At 38.3% G+C, this 17822-nt stretch overlaps 1 protein-coding gene and 1 pseudogene across 1 annotated transcript; both read left to right on the top strand.

The window, feature by feature from the left end:
* The first annotated feature begins 314 nt into the window (after nt 1-314).
* Nucleotides 315-3001, top strand: LOC140157143 (cystine/glutamate transporter pseudogene; annotated as a pseudogene).
* Nucleotides 3002-10588: 7587 nt separating this feature from the next.
* On the top strand, nt 10589-12241 carry LOC140157842 (tripartite motif-containing protein 3-like). Its single transcript, XM_072181090.1, has one exon. It carries the CDS (start codon nt 10589-10591, stop codon nt 12239-12241), a length of 1653 nt encoding a protein of 550 aa, XP_072037191.1.
* Nucleotides 12242-17822: the final 5581 nt, after the last annotated feature.

The raw sequence follows: 17822 nt of genomic DNA, 5'->3' as shown, positions 1-17822 counted from the left end.
CAAATTTGTTGCTAGTTATCACTTGTGTGATATAAAAGCACTGCCTTAGCTTTAATATTGCAAACTTTTACCGCTTTAAAATATTGTTGTCAGGATACGGATATTTATTGGATGGAATTTGTCCTGAATTGCATCAGAAAGTAATACATTTATAACGCTAGTTTTGATCAGGAAAGTTGAGAAAGACAACTTTCCTGCTTTGATATAAAATGCAAATTTTTACCATCCTAGTTTTAGAATAGCTGTGTGTAGAAATATTGATTTGCAAGATCCGTTCTGCCATATTTGATTAGTTGCGGTCGCATTTTTTAGCTATGGAAAATAACATGCCACGACAAAGAAAGAAGAATAACGATGGTGAAGGCCCTGATAAAGATGCCGATGAAATCACACAGGTCGATATTTCTGATTCTACAGCCCTGATTGGTCATTCTAGAGGCAATGAAGTTGTTTTGGAGAGGAACATTGGTGTACTTGGATGCATATCCTTTGTTGTAGGAATTACGATTGGATCAGGTATTTTTATTTCTCCAAAAGGAGTCCTCGCAAATGCCGGATCAGTTGGATGTGCACTTGTAATTTGGTTTGTTAGCGGTGTAATATGTGGAATCGGTGGGCTCTGTTATGCAGAGTTGGGTGCAACCTTCCCCAGATCTGGTGGCGATTTTACATTCCTTTTAGAAAATTTTGGTCCGCTCCCAGCATTTCTTCGCGTTTGGACATCCATAATCGCTGTACGAACAGCATCTGGTAGCGTTATTGCAATAACCGCCGCTGAGTACTTGTTAAAGCCCATGTTTTCTTCATGCCAAGAGATTCCAGAGCAGGCAGTTCGAATCCTAGCTGCTTTTGTGATATGTACCATATGTGCCTTGAATTGTAGAAGCGCAACTATTGGCTCCCACATTCAGGGTGTGTTCACTGTCGCCAAACTTATTGGACTGTTAGTAATTAGTGGCTCTGGTTTATTCTTGCTCTGCCAGGGCAAAGCAAACAATTCCCTTATGACATTTTCAGCAACTGATCCATCAAAAGTACCTCTTGCCCTATATTCAGGACTATTCGCCTATTCTGGCTTTCAACACTTACCACAAATCACGGAAGAAGTGATTAATCCCACAAGGACTATACCTATTGGGATAGTATCGTCCATGGCAATCATAATAACGATATTTTTATTAACAAATATTGCTTATTTTATTGTCCTTACCCCGGAGGAAATCCTCAGTTCTAGCGCAGTAGCCGTTGACTACGGTAGATACGAACTAGGACCATTATGGTGGACGATGAGTCTTGCTGTAACTCTATCATGCATTGGATCCCTAAATGGAGGGATATTCACTACACCGAGGATGTTCTTCGTAGCATCGCGCGAGCAACTTTTTCCGGAGGTCTTCGGCATGATTCATATCAACTGGAAGACCCCACTACCAGCAATCGCAAGTATGCTGCCCGTAATGCTACTAACTCTTATGGTATCAGACATCTATAGTATTATTAATTATTTTAGTTTCATGAGATGGACATTCTTAATACTGACAGTTGCAATTATTCCTTACAGTAGATGGAAGCATCCCAATTTAAAAAGACCATTTAAGGTTCCTCTTATTTTACCGTTTATCTTCATTTTCTCAGCACTATTTGTTGTAATCGTTTCCTTATATTCAGCTCCGTATGACTGTGGAATTGGTTTGGTACTAACATTAACTGGTATTCCTGTGTATTATGTTGGGGTATGGTGGAAGAACAAGCCACAATGGGTGAAGAATGTATTGATTAAGTTTACCCATTCTGTACAAAAGATTTGTTATGTAGTACCTCAAGAAAGTAAAAATAATGCTACAAAGGTAGAAGATGAAATAAGCTAGTAATTCCATTTGAAAACCACACTCCCTTGATGAGGAAGATTTTGGAATCCAACCAAATTCACCAAAAAAAATCACTATAACTTCAATACTTCACAAAAAATTAAAAAAGTTGTGGAGGGTTATGCAATTCCAAAAAACAAATTTTCTCATTTCTCAAAGGTCAAATTGTGTAAAATCCAAGTGGATTGTAATGAAACATCTGGATGCAAAGTTCCCAGAACCACCGCTAGGTGGCAGCACACAGCGAAAGCTTTGATGGAATACCTCAATTATTTTCATATGGAAAAACCAGGTAATGATCTGAGATGCCCGAGATATCTATGATGTAGCCACAATTTTGAAATTGTAGCACATGGAATGCCTTAGAATGGTTTCAAAAGGGTTGGTAACGCTGATAAATATACGAAACAGCATAGATCAGGGCTAAAAAGTGCATTTAATCGACAGATCTAATAGACCAGTGACGTCTGCGTGACGTCACTGGTCTATACATGTACAGGTAGCCCCCTTCATCTGGCCAGACGCCACCAATGGCATCTATCTCTAGTTCCGAAAAACTCTGGGTTGAACATAGGTTCAATTGGAATTGAGATGGTAGTGTAATCTTCCGCAAGGGGAGTGTGGAATTTAAATGGAAGAGGTCAATTTTAGACTGTCCATTGTGTAAGAAAACAGTAGTAGTACAAAATGTGTATGGTTAGAAAGAAATACATTGCAATAGAAAGAAAGGTGTATGGAACTGAAATTTAATTGTTTCATGATTGTGTGGGCTACCAAATTGTCAATGTATCATCTGCATAATTCTCTGAATACTTCCTGCATGCAGTGTATAAAGTTCTGAACTCCAGGGTAAGCTGTAAGAAGAACAATTACGAGCCCACCAGTTTATATATAACTATTGATGAACCATGCATGGTTTTTTTTTCAGAGGACCATAAATGTACTTCAGGCAAATTAATTTGTATATAGACCCCTTTCAAGTTAGATAGTACATTGTGTACTTTATCAAATAATATGATGCACATTTATTACAATATTGTGTTGTGCTATTTTATGGGCTTTTCCATTTAACATATGAAGTCTGTGGAGATGATGATTAGTGGCAGCTGGAAAGGATGATATTAGCTCATTTTTATAAAAGAACAGAACACATTTTTGTTATGAAATTTGCAATTAATGCCAAGTTAATGCTACTTGTGCAAGTACTGGTACATTACATGTTATTAAAGGGGCATTTAGTGATCCACAGCCTCATCCCCCACTTTTCTCAAAAAAGTTGAGATTTTTATATCACTGGAAACCTCTGGCTACATATAATGTTTATGTACAAAATATTTCTTGCAGATTACTCCGTTTTGCAAAGATATCGTGAAATTTGAATTACAACGCATTGTCTATGTAGCAGTGTAACACACATAATCATGCATAACTCGCAAACGCAAAATCGGAATCAACTGAAATTTTGGGAATAGGCTTTTTTCGTGGATATCTACTGAAAAATGTCATAAAAAGAGGATGCTAGGATCACAAAATCCTCCTTTAAATGGGTTGGTCTGAATATAGACATTAGGTATACCAACAATGTTCTGTACCTTAGGGGTCATGAAACAAATGTCCTTTCTTTGTTATGATGATATATCTTTTCATACAAAAAGTGTTTGGGGTTGAAGTTTGATATTTTGTGCAGATTATGTTTTATTTGTTTGGGGTTGAAGTTTGATATTTTGTGCAGATTATGTTTTATTTGCTTTCCAGGGTCGTGTAAGGTATTGGTGTCTAATCATGAATATTCATTATGATCATGAAAGATGTATGATGTGGTGAAAAATAAATACATAAAATAGATTTACTAAATCAATGAATGCTTTGTTTTTTATCATGATGCAAAGAAGTCACAACAGTGTTAAGCTTTACAGAGGGGCAAATTCAATTTTGTGTAATTTTACACCAAGAGCATGGTATTGAGGTGATGAGGTAAAAGGTGCGATTCAAAGTATGGTATTGCTAATGTACACCGTTATACATCGTACATGTACTACACATATCTTTCCAATAGTATGTGGAGCTCTATAACCTAGAAAATAAACATTGGGCCCCACATACCTGGGTACACTGTTTGAATACTTCGTTCACATCACCTCAATACCAGGCTTCAAAGATAAAGTAACCATCTTATCAACTCTGCAAGTAAAAAAAACTCGCCACACAATGGCATTTTTTCATGCTTGGCTTCCCTCATGTTGGATTCACGTTATTCCTACCGTCCTTCTTCAGAAGCGTTGTGGAGTATATCGGCAAAATCAAAGATTTGTCAAAAGGGCATATCACGCCAATGGACAAAGGATAATTATTGCTTCGTTTTGCCAATCATTTTGACTTTTTGACATTATTATCACGAAGTCTACTCGGAGCAGTTAATGTATAGGCCTACAACTTGTTTCTTGAATATATATCTTGAAAGTGCATACATGACTAGATTGTTTTAATGCAACAATACGGTTAAAAAATAAAAAACGAAAACTGAATTAAAATTACTGGTATTGCACACCATTATGCATACTTGTACAACACAAATAATCCGGAACGTTGATATTGAACCCTTATCAATTACAATGGTAAATTTGCCGATTCTGGAATCACACAAACCCAGGCCCACATATGAAGAGCTTAGTTTCAAAACCCCTTACATCCACTTGAGCAATTTTGAGAAAACATCAAAAAATCATCTAAAAAATCACTGATATAAGGGGGTTTGCAACAAAAGCAGTTTTTGGCGGGATGCTCATCCTACCCAGGCATCCTGCCAAAAACTGCTTTTGTTATATCAATGATTTTTTTGATGATTTATTAATGTTTTCTCAAAATTTCTGAAGTGGATGTAAGGGGTTTTGAAACTAAGCTCTTCATATAAGGACTTACATATAAAAGTACTAATGGGCACATTATACTACACACATCTTTCCTACATGAAGCTCCATAATCCGGAAAGTTAACATTGTAGGCCTATCCTTTATCAATTACAATGGTAACTTTCGAGATCCTGGATCCAGGGCCCACATAAAAGTAATGGGCACATTATACTACACACATCTTTCCTACATGAAGCTCCATAATCCGGAAAGTTAACATTGTATCCTTTATCAATTACAATGGTAACTTTTCAGATCCTGTAACCCCACATACCTGGGCCCACATAGAAAGATTTACATTATAAAAGTACTAGTAATGCGCACATTTATGCTTTATGCTAAGCAAATCTTAAGTACACGGAGCTCCATAACCAGGAAAGTTAACATTGTTCCCTTTATCAATTACAATGGCAAGTTTCCAGATCCTGGGTCCACATAGAAAGATTTACACAATAAAAGTACCAGCAATGCGGACATTGTACTACACAAATCTTTCCTACATGAAGCTCCATAATCCGGAAAGTTAACATGTTACACTTATCAATTACAATGGTAACTTCCCCGATCCTGGAATCACACAAACCCACCCCACATAAAAGGATTGACATACAAAAGTACCAGTAATGCAAACATACTTCACAAATCGTTCCTACATGAAGTTCCATAATCCGGAAAGTTAACATTGTATCCTTTATCAATTACAATGACAACTTTCCAGATCCTGGAACCCCACATAGGCCTACCTGGGCACACATGGAAAGATTTACATTATAAAAGTACTAGTAATGCGCACATTCATGTATTAGGCCTATACTAAGCAAATCTGTAGCACACGGAGTTCCATAATCTTGAAAGTTAACATTGTTCCCTTTATCAATTACAATGGCCTTTCCCGATCCTGGAGGCCCATATAGATGGGTCCACATAGAAAGATTTACATAATAAAAGTACTAGCAATGCGGACATTGTACTACACAAATCTTTCCTACATTCTCTCGGTCGGACATCCGGGAACATTGTCCCCTTCGTCCCCTTTGCACAAGCGAGCCCATAGCAACCAGCTCGAAAAAGGGGAACTGCACATGCGCTGCACATGCGCACACTGGTTTTACAAGGCTATTTCCCCTTTGTGACGTCAGCCCGACCGAGAGAATGAAGCTCCATAATCCGGAAAGTTAACATTTTACACTTATCAATTACAATGGTAAACTTCCCCGATCCTGGAATCACATAAACCCACCCCACATAAAAGGATTGACATACAAAAGTACCAGTGATGCAAACATACTTCACAAATCTTTCCTACATGAAGCTCCATAATCCGGAAAGTTAACATTATACCCTTATCAAGTACAATAGTAACTTTCCAGATCCTGGAACCCCACATACCTGGGCCCACATAGAAAGATTTACATTATATTCATGCTTTATACTAAGCAAATCTTACACACGGAGTTCCATAATCAGGAAACTTAACATTGCTCCCTTTATCAATTACAATGTCAACTTCCAGATCCTGGAGGCCCATTTATACCTGGGTCCATATAGAAAGATTTACATAATAAGAGTACTAGCAATGCGGACATTGTACCCCATTGTACTACACAAATCTTTCCTACATGAAGCTCCATAATCCGGAAAGTTAACATTGTACCCTTGTCCCTTATCAATTACAATGGTAACTTCCCCGATCCTGGAATCGCACAAAACCAGGCCCACATAAAAGTAATGTGCACATTATACTACACAAAATAATCTTTCCTACATGGAGCTCCATAATCCGGAAAGATAATATTGTATCCTAATCATGCTAATGGTGACTTTAACCCCACATACCTGGGCCCACATAGAAAGATTTCCATTATTAAAGTACTATAGTAATGCGGACATTATGCTACACAATCTTTCCAATGAATGTGTGGACCCCCATAATCCAAAAAGTTAACATACCCTTATCAATTATAATGGTAACTTTCCCGATCCTGGACCCACAGAAAGATTTACATTATAAAAGTACTAGCAATGCAGACATTATACAGACATTAAGACAGATCCTTCTAACGCGGAATTCCATAATCCGGAAAGTTAACATTTTACCCTTGTCAGTTACAATGGTAACTTTCCAGATCCTGGAAACCCACATACCTGGTCTCATATTGAAAGATTTACATATAAAAGTACTAGTCCCTATACAACACAAATCTTTCCTATATGAAGCTCCATAATCTGAAAGGTTAACATTGTATCCTTTTTCAATTACAATGCCTCATTTCAAATATTGAGTTTTAGTTTTGGTTTTGGTTTTGGTCACGTGGTTTTCTATTGTCCTGCCTAACCACTTGAATCACAAGATATCGAACTCATTGTTTCTACCTTTTGTTTAAAACTAAACATTTGTGACAGGTAGTTTCGCTTTTGGTTTCAGTTTCTTATAAGTGGTGTGACGAATAAAATTACAGGATTTTCGAGTTACCTGATCTAAGTATACAAAAGAAATGTTTAAATTTAGCAGTGCAATATTCACGAGCAGAGAAGTCGAACAAAGCAGTCTACATTTGAAAGCATTGATTTAGTTTGAAAGCATTGACTTGAGACTACGAAATAGCCTAAGCTGATTTCACTGTGAAAATATATAGACCATCGAAATATTTGCATTCGACAGTACAAAAGGGGCCACTATTGTAATTGTATAGGTGCTATAAACAAAATCGATTCATGTCCTTAAAGCTCCTTAATCCCATGTACCAGAATCGATGGAAGGCCATTATATGACCCTAATAACCTAATGACTTTTACTGAAGCAATTTTTACTAAAAAAAGTAGAAGATAAGAGGGGAAAAGAGATTGTGTGATGGGTGTGTGTGTGTGGGGGGGGGGGCAAGGGGATATGGGCCGAGAGAGAGAGAAACATATGAGAGAGAGCATTGGAAGTGAAAGAGAAGGGGGAGGAGAGCTCGAAATGAAGATATCGAATGTAGGGGAGGAGGAGGGGGAAAGGGGTAATTTAGGGAAGATGTGGTTATATAGGGAGGGGAGCCCCCTCTTAAAGAGGTATGGGTTGTGCTTCCGGGGATAATAAACTAATTCATAATCAAATCATCTCCATGCATCGTTTATGTTTCATACAAACAAACAAATCCCCCACCCCACCCCATCCTTCAATATACGCGCATGTATATGATTTCTAGGCCTAGAACTCGTGAGTGTAATATGCCACCTACCGTCGACAGAGAGCATCAACTGTCGTCCGCGGGATAGATTTCCGATATCAATCATGATAATAATTATGTTAGCACAATAGGCTATTGTATACTACTGGTTATATACCCTATACTGTGTCCTCCCAGCATAATAGTGTTATGATTGCAGACCAGATCAGCTCTACTTTTTAATCCCTTGATTTTTGGTTTCTGAACAAAAGAGAAACCAAAACTATATATTTGAAATGAGGGAATGATGACTTTTCAGATCCTGGAACCCCACATACCTGGGCCAACATTGAAAGATTAATATAAAAATACTAGTAATGCGCACATTATACTACACACATCTTTCCTATGCGAAGCTCCATAATCCGGAAAGTTAACGTTTTACCTTTATCAATAATACAATGATAACTTTCCTGATCCTGGAACTCCACAAACCAGGGCCCACATAGAAAGGTTTACATATGAGCACATAATACTAAACATATCTTTCCTACATGAAGCTCCATAATCCGGAAAGTTAACGTTGTATTCTTGTCAGTTACAACGGTAACTTTCATGATTTTGGAACCCCACAAACCAAGGCCAACATAGAAAGCTTTACTATGAGCACATAAATACTAAACAAATCTTTCGTACATGAAGCTCCATAATCCACGGTTGTGTGATGCGATCATTTATGAAATTTCCTAACAAAACATTATATAATGTTCAATTCTAGGCCTGGACAATACCAACAGCTATCACACTAATATACATATATATTTTTTAGCTATTTTTGATATAGATATATCCATATCAAATTATTCATCTTTTAATGCTTTTTTGTGGTAATTTGTATTCTATAAACTATACATTTGTGTGCAAAATGAGGGCGCTATTTACATATATTGTAAATTCAAATTAGCCAAATAATTATGGCTTATTACTTGAAAATTTCTTTGCCATTTTGAAGTCTTTTTTCTGATGTTCTGATAACATTATACAAATGTCTACCCCTTGTGAAGATGCAATCAAGATTTAAGATAAATAGCGCCATCAATGTTCATCTTTAATTTCTTTAAAAATGACTCAGTTTTACATGCCATCAAAGAAACAACCATGAATCCGGAAAGTTAACATCGTACGCATATCAATTACAGTGGTAACCTTCCCGATCCTGGAACCCTACATACCGTATGGGCCCATATAGAAATATTTACAAATGAGCACATAATAATTTTAAAAAAAATCTTTCCTACGTGACGCTCCGTAATCCGGAAAGTTAACATTGTACCCTCACTAATTACAAAGGTGATTTTCCCGATCCTGGAAGTCCACAAACAAGTACCCGGATAGTATGTAGGTAACAACCTTCTGTATGATGCGCTATATCTAGACCCCTTCCAGACCAGTCTTGGAATTTTGCGAAAAAATATTCCATTCTAAATCGAAGTCTGTAATACTAAGCAAATCTCTCCTACATGACGCTCTGCATAATCCGGAAAGTTAACATTGTACCCTGCAATGGTAACTTTCTAGATCCTGGAACCCCACAAACCAGGGCCCACATAAAAAGATTTACATACGAAGCTATTATGACCAAATAATACTAAAAGCATCTTTCCTATATGAAGCTCCATAATCCGGAAAGTTAACATCGTACCCTTTATCAATTGCAATGGTAACTTTCCAGATCCTGGAACCCCATCATGCCTGGGCCCACATAGAAAGATTTACATATAAAAATACTAGATGCACACATTGTAGGCCTACTACACAAGCTCCATAATCCGGAATGTTAACATTGTACCCTTTCTCAATTATAATGAGCTATAATGGTAACCTTCCCGTATCTGGAACTCCACATAGCTGGGCCCACATAGAAAGGTTTACATAATATGAGCAAAACTAAAAATACTGAACAAATCTTTCCAACATGAAGCTATATACATAATCCGGAAAGTTAACGTCGTAATACTGAAATTACGCAAATAATGAACGTTTTTACTGTCAAGTATACACATTATATTATTTGAATGCAATGCAAAGGATAATGACACGCCCTTAATTTCTATTCTATTACCACAAAAGAGTGCAATTTTAAAAAGAAAATATCACTTTTTTGCCCAAATATTTTAAGTTCTTTACTTCAAGGTCCGGTCCGCGACAGCGGGTATCGCAGAAATATTGCACGCGTGACCAAGCGTAATGCTATGCGTAGGATGTGTTACGGCGCTTAACCCATCATTGCAGAATAATTGGTCGTGATAGAATTACATAAAAGTACAGAGAAGGCATGCAGGAATTTACACGGACTCGTGTAACTCCCTATTCTATACCTCACTTTTCAAAACGCCTCCACCTACGACCCCGGCCTACGACTATTTAGTTCCCCTTTGGACTGTTCATGCACGATCGTGGGTCAATCTGTGTAATAACATGACTGGTAAAACAATACCAGGGAAGTGTCTACTCTCACTTCCCTAACAATATCATGCACACAAAGATAGAGATCAGAGCAGTCACCCCGGGAGCAGTCATCTAGAATCGGTGTGCCGATCCTGTACATTCCGATAAAAAGCTAACATTCAGGAACAATATAACCAGAAACACAGTAGTGACAATGGCGTCTATGCCATCGTTTTCTCAAAAACAGGAGGAATTCAAGGAAGAATTTTTAACGTGCCCAATCTGCGCCGAGTCATACGATGCCAATAAACATAGGGCCAAGTGTCTACCTTGCTTGCATTCCTTCTGTGCCTCTTGCTTGCAACGGTTCATCAAGAAAAGAAAGTCATTTGATTGTCCAAAATGTCGGCAGACTGTACAGCTTGAGGCCGAAGGTGATCTGACTAGTCTTCCTAATAACTTCATCGTCGAGAACTTAAAAGAATATCACGATATATTCAACCTATGTGTACTTTGTGGCAACTGTGATGATGGTGAGAACGCGGTATGTTTTTGTCATGATTGCGTTTGTTTTGTATGCCAAGGATGTGTTGATATGCACCAGAAAATGCGTAGTTTACGAGGTCATAGCTTGTCTACAATGACTGAACTACGGGAGAAGAAGTGCAACCCAATGTCGCTATGTCAACAGCGATGTGAAAAACATCCCAAACAAGAAATGACTCTATACTGCCAAGACGATGCCTGCAAGGTTCCAGTGTGTCCTACTTGTGCCCACGTTGAACATCGCGGTCATGATCTGGTTTACATTGAAGTTGCCGTGGAAAAGACGACCGAAGAACTTGAAGGAGCAGCCGGTAAAGTAAGAACACAGCTTGAAGAATTGACTCTGATCAAAGCAACGATCAAGCAAGCACATAATCGTCTCATGTTAAGTTTCATGCAGAAAGAGACTGAAATGACGGGTACTGTGGAAGAAATTCATCGCATGATCGATCTACGGTACAAAGATGCTTACACAAAGATGGATAACCTGTTCAAAAATGAAGAAAAGCGACTTGAAGAGCAGGAGAAATCTGTTGATTTGTTATCCTTTCAGATGTCGAGCGCGTGTGAATTTACAGATAGTTCATGTTCCATCAACCACCATGTGCAACTGTTAGATTCCAGCAGACATATCATGCAGCGTTTGCAGGAACTACAGAACACGCCACTTCCAAAGGAAGATATGGAGACCAAAGAGTTTTTCGTCAGCGCAAAACACGTTGCAGCCATGGGTCAGTTCCAGGATTGTCTTAACAATCTCTGCGACTTGAATTTGGTCGTTCCAATGTCACCTACCTCGGAATCGTTCTCATCTCCAGATGGTGAGTTTCCGCTTCCACCAAAAATATACTTTGCAGCGCCTGAAGAAGGTTGCAAACCAAGCTCCAATGATTCCTCTGATGAAGTACCTCCACAGACCACAACATCTCGTAAGAAACCCCGTAAGAAGACCAAAAAGCCATTTGAAAGGATGGCTAATGAGCCGACACAACCAGCTGTTGATCCTGGCCGGTGCCAGTGTACAATAACACTAGATCCAAATCCATGGAGAGGAAAGCCCTGCAAGGCAGAGGTCACCACTGTGAACTCGGATAATCAACCCATTCTTCGAGGTGGTACGAAGATCCAAGCTTCCTTAAAATGGTCATCTTCTGTGACGGGAGGATTACCATGTTCTGTTGTAGATCATGACAATGGTACTTACACCATCACATACACCCCGTTGCTTTATGGAGCCAATGAGTTGGCAGTGTCCATTAATAATAAGTCAATGGAAGGTAGTCCATTTTTGGTGAGAGCAGAACAAGAAAAGAATAACTAAAAGGAGACAATGAAAAGATACACCATATCGGGGCTATGTTCAATATTAGATTTTAAGTTTTGAGAAATGATAGCATCAAAAGTTTGAATCGTTCTGAAAAACACGCTACAAATAAAACCATTAAGCCCTCGATATACATGTGTCATAGTCCATGTATGAATTGGAAACACAACGGGTCACTGCGGGTGTACCTTTTTTCTTTGGTTCATTTCAAGGTTGCTTTATGAAGACAATGATCTGGCAGTGTACATGGTGTACATTAATGATAAGTCAATGAAAGGTAGTCCATTTATGAGATCAGGGCAAGAAAAGACGAACTAGAAGTGCCAAACAAAAAAGAGAATGAACTGTACACTCAATTCAATCTATTTTCATCATGTCAGTGTGATCGTGAGACTAGCATTGTTTTTTTAACTCCATGGCCCGGCATGGTAGCTCCTATTGAATTCAAAGTCGCTCACTCACTCATAAGGATGTTTCACCCACTGCTGTGTGAAGCCCATCTTCAGCAGTTTCCTATCCGTTTGTATTCTAAGTTGTTGTACTCATATGAAGATGCTGATGTCATCTCGCTAACGCCTTTTGGAATTGGAGTATCATACATGAAATGACGGCTATAACTTGACTTTGGATAACAACACAATAGTGAATCTAAACTGATAGATCAGGCATTTTTATGTTATTAGTAGGTATATCACCCCAAAAATAAGCGCAGCAGAAACATGTTATTTGACGCTTTTAATTGAATCATCGTTATGAATGCTTCAAAAACAAAAACAGAATTGAAATCGGATAATGCAAAGTGATGTAACGTCAACTTGAAGATACCCGGAAATCGGGTGAAAACCTGCCACAAATTGCTATAAATGGCAAAATGGTAATTTTTGGGATTTGTAATGCTTATTCGGACACTTACTTGAAAAGGTAGCATTGATTTAAGTATCACAGATTAATTGCATATCTTTCCGGACTTCGTTAAAGAAAACAAGATTAAAAAATCTCTCCTCGAATAAATGTAATAAATCCACCAAATATACAATTTTAGCCATTTTGACCAATCTGCAGACAAATAAAAGCTTAAAAATGACTAAGTCCAGCTAATTAATATGCAAAAATAATGCCAACCGAGAACCGTACATGATATGAGGATGCGGTTTTTTTGCACACATAAGTACCCAAAGTTCTTTCATTTGGTAACAAAAAACACAAAAAGTCATTAATTATGCAAATTAGCTAATTACATCTAATTATATATTTATGCCATTCTTATGTTAATTAGGCATATGTAATTTTACTTTTTTCAATGTTTTATTTATGTTTTATTCATACAGCATGATTTTGTCAAATATGAACCTGCTGTGATGTTGAATAAAGAAACTGCAGTTAATTGCCAAAGTGCACCGAGTTTTCAATTGGTATAGGGAAGTGTTTCACTCATTGTCCAAGGAAAAAAATACATGATAACAAACACTGGTATTTCAGACCGGTGGTACTAGGTCCTCTATTTCGAGAGACCTATATTTATTGATTTATGGACGATCTAAAAAAATTCATAAAACGGGTCCTAACTCTTAAACTAGGCAGTGTTTAATTTCGGCGGAGTTGATAGTGATTTAGGAAATGTTTCACCTACCATATATTAAAAAGACAAATTATTGTGATCAATGAAACATAACGAGGAAATCGTTTTTTGACATGTATGTTTTCAAAAATTGGCCAACTTTGATCCGCGCGCTTTTTGATTCACTGTTATGTATGCGTGCACAGTATGACCGAATTATTGTGCAGCCACTGTGACATACCTATTATTAGGCAAAATAAAAAAATAAACATGTTTCACGTCCCCTCCCGCTTCCTTTTTTGAGGTTTCCTCAAATATATTTTTATTTTTGAAATTCAGTTATAACTTTTCAAAAAATATGTCTAGGAAGTTGGAATGCTTTCTATAGCCTTGTTAAGATACAAGAAACATTTTAGGAAGGTTTTGTGATCATTGGAGGGGTGTAACTCTCAGAACAACAAATAAAAAGGGCCTCCTTCTTTTCCAGGCATTATTGTATACGCTAAAACAGCTTTAAGTATGGGTATTTACACCAATTTTGCGATAAAAATAGAAAATAAAAAGCCCCTCCTCCTCCTTTTTTTCGAAAACCCGGACGTGAAACATGTTTTATTTTTTACTTGGCCTTATATGTCATATTGATGTTGTACGTTAAGGGGTTTGAGCATTAAGTAGGCGATCTCCGAAATGTTTTTCTCAAAAAGTAAAAATCGCAGTTTAACAAATAACGGTTAAAATGAAAGCCATTATTGGGGGCATAATTATCGTATTATTATAATAGGTCTGACACCAATTGAAACATGTGTTGTGATGTCCCAAGTTCATAGAAAAATGTGCTCACGCTCTTTTTTTTTTACAGATTGCCTCGAATTCTATAATTAGGTTTGTCCGATTGCCTGAAGTTGATGCTGTATATATTTCTGAAAAGCGTTTCAGCTTGGAATGTAGATACCCATTGTTGATCTTACTGTCCGTGATTTTAATTTATGAGCTCTTTTATTCGACAATGTTGATGTCTTATACATACGATAAAGGCCGCATGCGAAAATCCCGCTATGTTTAACAGTATCGGTTTTGTTAACCAAAGAACCATCTACATTAGTTTCCTACAGTTGATCAAAACCACAGATACCAAAATAAAGGCTGTGCTACTGATAGATTTTAAATGCCACAAGTGTCAGCATAATCCATGTAAAAATGGACCCTCGTAGGATATCGCGTTATTAAGAAGTTAAATTTTCGGCAACGTTTTCAATGTTTTGGGCAACAAGAATATTGTGAACTTACCCAAAACTTCTCATGTACCTTGCATAGGGGATCCGGTATATAATCCTGGTGCTCGAAATGGTCGATTGTATAAGTTGGCCACAATTTGAAGACGATTACACTCTCTAAAATGGCGAAGTTATTCCAAAAGTAAGCAAAGGCCCCGAGCGGGGGCCACGAGTCACATTAAATTTACAACTCAGTCTTGTACTGCATGTAGCTTGAAGAAATGACAAAGTATTTCCCGGGAGTATTTCACATTGTTTTCATTCATAGATGATAGAGAATCCCTGTATCCGACTTCTTTTTGTTATTAGCAATGAATGGAAATATTTACATTGAGTTTGTTAGTGGCGAGTTAAGTACTGTGCAAAGATTGGATTGCGTGTTATTGTCATGTTGGTGTATGGGTCGTGAAGGGATGCACGTTTGTGTCAAAATTTGCGTGTATGTCTAAAATCTAAAGGCCAAACCTTCATCACTGTCAAGGAAAAGGCAGAGTGCTTCGCCTTCTTCTTCACAAGTGAGAGAGTGAGGGTCTGATGGGGTACAAGAGATAGTGAAGGCTTGATGGGGTATTAGAGAGAGTATGGGCCAGCCTGGTCGAGTGTGTTAAGGTTTAGGACACTGAAAATAACGAGCAATTCCCTCACATTCCTTCGAGGACGACCACCAAATGCTGCAGTGTGATTTTCTGGCATAACAAAGTAAGAAAACAGCTAATCAAATTGGATAGTAACAAAGTGTCTGTGCCTGATGGGATTCCCGCTCTGGTTCTGAGAACTGCACCAGCTGAACTAGCCATCCTCTTGCATGGCTCTTTCAGCTCTGTTTCAACAGTGATACTTGCTAGCCCAATGGAAAGCTGCTGATGTGATTCCATGTTTCAAGAAAGTGGACAACACTCTCCGAACTACCGGCTTATCTCTTTCCTCCCTGTCCTCTCCAAGATCATGGAGAGGTTGATCAACAAGGCTATGTAGAAACATCTCAACGATCAGAAGCTGATCTCCAAGCAGCAGTTCAGTTTGTTTTCAGAGGTGGCCGTGTATATATACGTCTCACCAAGACCATCAACAACAGAGAAGAAGCTCGTGTTTTCTGCCTGGATATATTAGCAAAGCCTTCGACCAAGTTTGGACCCTAGACTCAGTAAGAAACTCCCCCTCTGGAATCTGGAAGCATGGTTAGCTGACTCCCTCGAGAACCGCTCGATGAAGATTATACTAAATGACTAGTCTTCTAGTCTGAAGTGGATTAATGTTGGTGTCCCACAAGGATCCTTCCTTGTTCCCCTCCTGTTTATATCATGATTCATTGATGACATCTCTCAGAGGCTGACAAGTACTTCTAAATATTTGTTTGCTGACGATGTTCCCCTGATGACCTTTATCGAGTCTAGAGAGGACAGACAAGCTGCATCTCTCAATCAAGACCTACTAGAGATCGAAACATGGACATCTACATGGCATGTACTTTTCGGAGCAGATAAATACCAATCTATCACAGTTTTCAACCGAGATTCTTTAAACAGTCACCATAGCCTCCAATATTTTGGTACAAACCTCTCAGAGGTTGATCTCACTCATGCAGAAATTTTTCTTGGAATCCTGTTGTCACCAAGATGGCAAATACAGCAGCACAGCGTAGTGGTCTCCTCCGCCGAGCTGCACCCTATCTGGTGCCTGCTCAGAGACCCATATAATTTACAAGAGCATGGTCAGATCAAAGATGGCCTATGATATTACGGCAATGCCATGGATCAAATGTAACGTTAAAGCTGAATGCAGGCGAGACGCGTGCCATTCGCATAATAAATTCCCCTGGATTGCATATAATTTGCATAAATCTAGAATGTTAACATTGTAAACTTATCAATTAAACTCCTGGAGCCCATATAACCTGCCCATATAAAGATTTCAGACAAAAATATATAATTGAATAATTTATAGTAATCACTACTACGTACGTCGGTTCCTCTCAGTGGCGGTATCGTTTTTCTGCTTCAAATGACCTTTGTACTGAAAGATTACCCAGTCACCACCTTCCTGTATTGCGTTGGTATAGGAGTTGAAGAGCCTGATAGAATTACTAAAGAGAAGGGACAGGAATTTACACGGACTAACATATAACTCGCTATTCGATACCTCACTTTTTACAAAGCCTCAGCTCCGCCTACGACTACGACTACGAAATGCCTATTCCCTTTGCACTGTTCATGCACGGTCGTGGGTCAATCTGTGTATGCTTTACAAGATGCTTCACTATATTAGCATATGATTGGTAAAACGATACCAGGGAAGTGCCTGCTAAATGTCACGCATACAAAGATAGAGAGCAGAGCAGTCATCTAGAATCGGTTTGCGGCGCCGATACTGCACATTGCGATAAAAAGCTAACATTACAGATCAATAAGGCCCTATAACCACAGTGGTAACAATGGCGTCGATGTCTTCGTGTTCTCAAAAACAGGAGGAATTCAAGGAAGAATTTTTAACTTGCCCAATCTGCACCGAGCCATACGATGTCGATAAACATAGGGCCAAGTGTCTACCTTGCTTGCATTCATTCTGTGCCTCTTGCTTACAACAGTTCATCAAGAAAAAAAAGACAGTTGATTGTCCAAAATGTCGGCAGACTGTACGGCTTGAGGCCGAAGGTGATTTGACTAGTCTTCCTAATAACTTCATTGTCGAGAACTTAAAAGAATATCACGATATATTTAACCTAAGTGTACCTTGTGGCAACTGCGAT

Source organism: Amphiura filiformis, chromosome 7, assembly GCF_039555335.1.
Source record: "Amphiura filiformis chromosome 7, Afil_fr2py, whole genome shotgun sequence".
NCBI lineage: Eukaryota > Metazoa > Echinodermata > Ophiuroidea > Amphilepidida > Amphiuridae > Amphiura > Amphiura filiformis.
The sequence above is the reverse complement of the archived record's forward strand: the minus strand, read 5'-3'. Positions and strand labels throughout refer to the sequence as shown.